Source organism: Lepisosteus platostomus, chromosome 14 (assembly GCF_059453375.1).
Source record: "Lepisosteus platostomus isolate fLepPlt1 chromosome 14, fLepPlt1.hap1, whole genome shotgun sequence".
NCBI lineage: Eukaryota > Metazoa > Chordata > Actinopteri > Semionotiformes > Lepisosteidae > Lepisosteus > Lepisosteus platostomus.
In genome coordinates, this window is record NC_142624.1 from 35,394,293 (window position 1) to 35,401,719 (window position 7,427).

The 7,427-nt window shown below is 48.5% G+C and overlaps 1 protein-coding gene across 9 annotated transcripts; it reads left to right on the forward strand.

Moving 5' to 3' along the window:
* The first annotated feature begins 427 nt into the window (after window positions 1-427).
* LOC148649383 (BTB/POZ domain-containing protein KCTD18-like) lies at window positions 428-7,385 on the forward strand. Of its 9 annotated transcripts, none has more exons than XM_088605974.1 (7): window positions 429-1,912; window positions 2,262-2,473; window positions 3,165-3,358; window positions 3,887-3,981; window positions 4,610-4,712; window positions 5,500-6,062; window positions 6,302-7,385. In XM_088605974.1, exons 1-6 carry the CDS (start codon window positions 1,765-1,767, stop codon window positions 6,056-6,058), a joined length of 1,311 nt encoding a protein of 436 aa, XP_088462100.1. In that variant the 5' UTR covers window positions 429-1,764; the 3' UTR covers window positions 6,059-6,062; window positions 6,302-7,385. The 9 variants fall into 9 exon arrangements, with proteins under 9 accessions (XP_088462101.1, XP_088462100.1, XP_088462097.1 ...); XM_088605971.1 differs by having other exon boundaries at window positions 430-657; window positions 1,756-1,912; window positions 5,500-7,385; XM_088605969.1 differs by having other exon boundaries at window positions 431-721; window positions 1,706-1,912; window positions 5,500-7,385.
* The last annotated feature ends 42 nt before the right edge of the window (window positions 7,386-7,427 follow it).

Here is a 7,427-nt window from a genome sequence, read left to right on the forward strand (position 1 = left end):
AGAACCTTCCTCTTCAGAAAAGCTCTTATTTAATTGATGTCTGTGCCTGCCCCCTTTGCATCTTCTTCTACAGTCTAAACCCTTCTTTTTAATTGTGCTAATTTCCTATTGCTATTTCCTCTCCTTGTTTTTATTTTCTTACTGTAAAGCATCCTGAGAAGCTACTTTTAAAGGCACACCTTTCTTTTTGGTTGTTGTGCTAAAAAAAACAGAAAGCAAGATCACAGGTATTTTTCTGATTTGAAGACCTAAAAAAAGACCTAAAGTAAAATGAGTTGTTGTTCTAATAATTAGTCCACTTAAATAATTAAGATCCGAGATTAAATGAGATCAAGTTGTCTTTCAACTAAAGAGAATAATAAATCTGTTTCGTAATATCCCCTCCACGGCGCTAGGCGTCGCTATTATCAATGTAAACCATTAACACCAAACATCTGTTTTAAGAGATATCTATACTCTTTGTGTTGTGGTTTACGGCTCTACATAAGTTTTGTTTTTCGTTCTCTGTGCGATTTTTCAAAGTTGGGCTGTGTTTGTAGTGAGGTATAGCACAATTAAAATACACTTTGATCAGATAAAGTACAACAATAAAGTTTTTTTTTCCCCGCACACGGCGCTGGACTTATTTTGGGCTCAGGGATTGTATAGGAACGACAGGTTTGCTCTTTTAAATCGTGTTATGCTACTCCGTGCGGAACGAAAGAGATCCTGATATATAAAGGTAGATTTAAGCAGACTACACGGTACAAGCTGGATAACAGTGAAGTTTTTAATTGGTATATGATTAATTTTAGTGAATGTTCTTAGTGAAACAGACATCCATTCTTTCCTAGCGATATAGTCCGGAGTCAGTCCTTCCTTATGCATTGCAGTGAATTGTACAGATAGAGTCTGGGGTCACCGTGTGTTGAATAAAACACAATAATTCTGAAACTGACGGTTTTTCTTGTACTGCATCTGAATTATTCAACTACTTCTTCCCAAATGTTGACAGTGCTCTGTAGATAATTTTATGCCGACTGTTCGTCTTATTGTGACAGGTTGCAGCAAGAGTGAGTTAAATTGTATACACAATTTCCCCAATAGTGCATTTGTGTTTGTAGGCATTAAGTAACCTTTACTTTTTCTGCCCTCAGAAATCTCTCACGTCTCCTCTCCTTCAACGTAAACGTATAGTTTAAACGTAAATAGTTTCAACTGGTAAAATTGGTTGAAATTATTTTTTAAAAAAATAATTTTAGTGTTGGCAGCATGGTGTGACAGCACCACTGCCTCACAGCCCTTGGATCCTGGGGTCTGTTCCAGCCTGAGGTGCCTTCTCTGTGGTGCCCCCCTTGTTACTGGGTGCACTGATCTGCTGGCTAGGTTAACTGGTGTGTGTAAATTGTCCTTGTGTCCCTGTGTGTGTGCGCTCTGTGGTGTACTGGTTTGCTGCCCAGTGTTTAGTCACACCACATGCCCTGTGCTTGTGGGGTGAGGATCTGTTCACACTCTATAGGATGTTGTGGATATTGATAGTGGATGGATTTCTGTGTAAAGGAACTCATCAGTGTGCTGAGTGTGTTTGAGTACGTAGAAAATGTAACTTGCAGAGTGAGCGCGGCGCTTTCTGGGAGTTTGGAGCTGTGGTGTGAAAAAAAACAGCACTGTTCCCCAGCACCATGGGCAGCTTAGGACACATGGATAACTCCTGCCTCCCTCCAAGGGCGAGGAACCAGCTGCCGATCCACGTCTCTGTGCCTCTGTGCTCCCCAGGCGGGAGAGATGGAAACGGAGGAGGTGTCGGAGGTGCTGCAGCTCTCAGTGGGGGGTCGCCAGTTCACGGCTCGCAGGGAATCCCTCTGTCGCTTCAAGGACTCCATGCTCTGCTCCATGTTCAGCGGAAGGTTCCCCCTGAGGCGTGATCAGAGCGGTGAGCTTCCGCACGGAAAGGGGATTGTGCACGGGCCCGCGGGAGACACGCAGAGAGCCGCTGCTTTCGCACTGACACAGGTCTCCATGCATTTGTCAGACATGCTTTGAACGTGTGTTGCAGTGGTATTTCTGTCCAACTTCAAAAAGGATCCCCAAACTCCTGCTGTGTTATGACAGCCTCAGAGCTGAGTCTGATAATGTTACTGGCCTACACAATAACATACTTCTGTCTTTCACTAGAGCAACAAAGTAGCTGTCCTGTATTTACACAGCTGAAGTAGGTTCCAGGCAGTCAACTCTGTTGTATCTGTGTTCCCAGAGCTGTGTTATTCCATTCTCTGCTCCAGGGGCATGTGTGATTGACCGTGATGGACGGCTCTTCAAATTCCTGCTGGACTACCTGCACGGAGAGCTCCACCTCCCCGAGGACGAGGAGACGCGACTGGCCGTGCAGCAGGAAGCGGATTATTTCGGGGTGCCGTTCCCTGGCTCTCTGACCGAGCAGCTGGTGATGGAGCTGGAGGCAGGGGCTCAGCGAGACGGTCTCCCCCTGCGCCAGGTGAGCCTGCATCTCCTCCCACGCTGGTTTCTAGAGCCTTTCTCTACATACTGTATTACTCTAGCTGGACAACACCTGGAGATCCCTCCGATCCCTTCCAGCCAACTGGATTTCCCTTGTCTCATTTGCATAGGTGGATATCATGAGAAATAGTCACTTTCGTAACTGTAGGAATTCTTGTCTTGACTCCAAAGCTTAATATGTTTTGTTGAGACTGCCGTTTTGACTTGTGTATAGGAAAGCCGATTTTAAACCTTACATAAAGCCTTTGGGATCCCGTGTGAGGCTGTAGCTTAATGCCGGTCACCCTGAGATGATAAGACAAGTGACTGCGGTTTTTGCATCTAAAACACTGTCAAAGGATGCGTCACCACCCGAATGAAACATAGCTCCGTCATGCAAGCATCTATAGGTAGGGGGCATGCAGCAAGGCCCGAGTTTGTGGAAATGCATTACCAACACCGAAATAGACAGAAGCGTCTCTTATTAATTCAGATCCCCATTACATTCAGACTGCGTATAGTCTCTCTTTGTATTTGCTGTCTGCGCCCCGTCCTCATGCCCATCCTTCATTAATCTCTCTGTGGGCAGAAGGCTTCCTGTGTGCAGGTAACAGCAGATCGGCTGTCCTGCAGGAGAGCGGCCGGGCGTGTCAGGGGTGTGCTCTTCAGTGCTGTGTCCTGTGTCCCAGGCCATGGGGGAGCTGTGCCAGGCCTACGGGCGGGTGTGCACGGAGCCCGCGGTGTGGGTGCTGCACTACCTGAGCGCCTGCGGAGCCAGCTGCGAGAGCAAGGTGCTGGGGGTGTATGGGAGCCGGGAGCAGGGCCTGCAGGCCATGGACAGGCAGCTGGGGGGCAAGGGCACCAGCCGCAGCGTGCACCGCAGGTACCGTGGACCCGCCCACACGCGGACACACGTCGTCCGTCTGCGCTGTGCGCCGCAGGACGGAAGTATCACGGGCGCACCCATATCATCAGCTGCGCCGAGCGCTTGCTGGGCTGTGATGTCACCAGAGCACAAGGTGCGGTACGCTGAGTACAGTGCACCTGCATCACGGCTTTCCAGGGGTTACTCGCTCATTATCTCTGTGGCAGCCCTGCTGTTGATGTTGTTCCGGATCAGAGAGCCAGCAGAGCCGGTCAATCTGTTGCAATAAAATCTAGACTATATTTTATGCTTTTGCTGCTACAGTAGCTTCTCAATGAGCAGAATGAGGAGGCGGCAGGACGTACCTTTTGTATTGAGGTAATAAGGGCTCCTGGCTCTCCTGCAGGGGCCGTTTCTCCAGGGTCCAGCACTCGATCAGCTCGATCAGAATATATAATGAATAAACATCCTTTGCCGTCCGGCGTATTGACGCATGGGTTTGTCTCTTCTCCCCCGTTCACGCTGTTCCTGGCCTCGGTGCTGCAGGGAGGCAGGGGGCAACGTGCAGTGCATCTGGAGCTACTACTCCCGCTCCGAGCTGGGCAGGATGATGGACGCCTTCGACAGCTGGGAGGGGCGGGGTGAGTGCGGACCGACACAGGCAGGGGCGGGCAGGCCTCCAGTTCCAACGTCAGGTGATCCCAGGAAGGTATCCCTCCTTACCCCTGCCCTCGCAACCGTGCAGTGCCTACGGACAGAAGCTGGAACTAAGCCATTCCGGACACCCATTGCCCCTTTCAGTGCTTGTTAAGAGATTTCATAAAAATCCACAACAACATTCAGTTTTGCTCCAGTGTAAAAAAAGTTCTCTTTTCTTCCCCTTTTTTAAGAAACTCACTGTTAATTTCCCACCAATGTATCTCAAAAAGAGGGAGCGTTCATCCGATCTCTCTTCTCTGGAATGATATTATCCCTTCATGGGCTTGGGATTTCGGAACGCATGGGGCAAATTTTGCCTTGAAGCACAGGGTCATCTAGGGAAATCCTCCCCAGCTTTCATAAAAGGTATCGGAGGGCATGTTATATGCCTAAGAGAGTAAAATGAGAAAGCGGACGGTACTTGTACATCACTCCTCTCAAGGGAGAGGAAATCTGGCCAGCTAGTGTCTTTAAATGAACAGCCTCCCTGCCACGGGGGGGGGGGTCTGCATGGCTCCCTGTAGACAGCGTGGCGCCTGATGGCCTGTGCGCGGTGCTCTCCCCCTGCAGGGGTGAGCTTCTGGAGGGTCCCTCAGGAGCTGATCGAGTGCTGGACCCTGGAGAAACGGCCCCTGCAGGAGAGCCAGGAGCCCTTATTACCTCAATACAAAAGGTATGTCCGGCCGCCTCCTCATTCTGCTCATTGAGAAGCTACTGTAGCAGCAAAAGCAAAAGCAAAATCAGACTGTTTCCATAAGTATATTAAACTGTCTGATCGTGCAGAAAAAATGCCAGATATTTATCCTTCTTCCCAGGATAAAGCAGGGTTGCTCCTGTGAGCTGCTCATCAGACGTTGTATTTCTCCTTTACGAGCCTGCTGTATACACTTCCTGTATTTCCAGGTGCGAGTTCCACTACTTGTTTTGCCCCTACATTTGAATTCCCGTGTCATCTGCATTACTGCCTTTCTACTCCTGTCTGTGTCTTTCTCTGAGATACCTGACAGTTGTTTCTCACAGGATTCAGTCCCGTCTTTTCATGCTCTTAAGTAAACAGTAAAATCTGCGCGTTACTTCAGAACTTAAAAGGTAATACACCCAGCGTTGTTGTCCTGTTGACACAAAAAACAAAGTTTTGGCTGTATCAGCCTGAAAATAACTGCACACACAGAATACAATCTCCATATTAGAATCTTGTTTTTTAAATATTTACATACAGCATGTTCAGGTATGCCGTAATAAACAGGGTACCTATTAATTGTGGGTATGATAAATAGGTATATTAAAATTTCCCCAGGGATAATAAAGCTTGAATTGAATACCTGGCTCAATTATTCCCAGGCTGCCACCTCCCTCTCTGGCTTTGAGGTGGGAAATAATCTAGCCCTGCTTCTTCAGAACCCGAGCACAGTTCCCGCGGAGCGATTGTTTCTGGCGTTCATGCTGCGTTTTTCTTTCAGGTGGTTCCCTGATCTGCTGGAGAGGGAAGAAGAAGCGGAGCCAAGTCCCAAGCGCGTGGCCAACAGGATCACCTTCACCGGGCCATCCACCAGCACCGCCATCCGCGTCAGGAATTCTGGTATAGCGCGGTCCTCCGACCCCGCTCCGCGCCCCCCGAGAGCCACCCAGGCCCGCTGGCCGCAGCCTCGTGGAGCTCAGAGCCCAGGTGCGCAGCCCGGACACACGGAGAGCCCCCCCGGGGCTGGGCGTGCAGCTGGGCATGGCGGTGGCACAAGCCCGGCGGCGACAGCGAGGCTGGCCCCGCCCCCAGCACGGAGCCGGCAGCCGGACCCGCCCCCGCCCACAGCCAGCCGCCCCGTCCGTCTGAAGAGACCGGCGCTCCCGAGTCGAAACGAGAGGGCGGAGAAGAACGAAGGAGGCGGCCGGTCGTGGCAGGCGGGCGGGGGCGCTGGGCTCGGAGAGACGGGAGAGGGGCAGGAGCCGCCGGCAGCAGGAGGAGACCCGACAGTGAGCCAGCAGGGAGGGGCGCAGGGGACCGAGAGGAACGGAGAAGGCTGACGTGGTGCGTCTTAAACAGCGGCACAAAACAAACAACTTTTGATCACACGCTCTTTCTTGAGCAACACTGAAAGGACCCGTGTTTGGTGAAATACAAAGGCAGCCGCTCTGAAAGGAAACGGTTGATGTGTGTAGGCAGACACATCCTGTGCGGTTCAGTGTTTTTAGATTTGCTCAGTGTTACTTCTCTGTCATCCTTCTCCCTGCTCTCCACTAGATGTCCCCTTAATATCGTTCCTCCAGGATTCTCCTTCCAGCATGTTGCTCCTCTGTCTCAGCCCTTGAGTGCCAGTCAGCACCTGGACCAGAAGGCTTTTTCCATCCCTAAGCTGTATCACGAGTGCCAAGGAAGATCTGGGAAGGATTGCTGTTTCCTGATTTTATTCTAACATTCTTTTAATTTTAACCCTGCAATATGAAGAACTAAAATCTTCTTCCTGGTGGAACTTTCTAAATGTGGCCGTTATCCGTTTTTCCAGTATTTGAAGTTACTTCAGCAAGGGAGATGTTTCACTTTCTCACAGTGTAGTTGATTGTCTTGGTGCACCGCTGTTCCATATCAAGAGGAACTTAACTATTAAGACAGCTAAGTCATCTCATGGTGTTTCAATAGTTGTGAACATTTTGAATATGTAATGCAATAATTGTTGTTTCTCACTGAAACTATATCAATGAAGAGGCTGTAACGCACAGACAATGTGATGTAAGGTGTTTTAAACAAGTTGAAGCCTCTCTGCACACAATTCTGAGTTATACCTCAGTGTGTCTGTTTGCCTGTTACTGTATGAGGTGGACTTCTCGGACATTTATATCCATAACATTTTTCTCCAGATAATTTTTGGACATTTTTTTTTATATTTTAATGATTTTCTTCTGCCACTAACAGTGTATTTGTGAGGCAGTTGATTCTTCTTGGGAAATAAAGCAGTTCTGAAACTAAAGTCCAACTATTCAGAGGTTCTAATGCTGTTTTGCTTTGCAGCTGATCTGAGCTCCTGTCACCTGTGTGGTACTTGATTTTGTAACCAGGTGTTTTTATGTTCTCTACAGTGTAGCACTAATGAGCAGTTCGATTTTTTGGATCACACTTTTTCTTTGCTGTAATTAATGTAACTACTGTATTTGTATGCAATGAAAATAGACCGATAACCTGAATCTGAGGGGTAGCAGTAGAGTAGAGATTTAGACTTGCAGGTTGAGGGTTCAAATCCCTGCTTTTCTTGAGCAAGGTACTTCAGTCAGGTCTCTTTAGTAATTACTCTTTTTTATACATGTATGGTTGAAAACTGCTTTGGATAAAAATAAAGGCCATACAAATTAGTGATAATGGTGGCTTCTAAGCTTGGCTTATTTCCTGATTTTAGTAAAC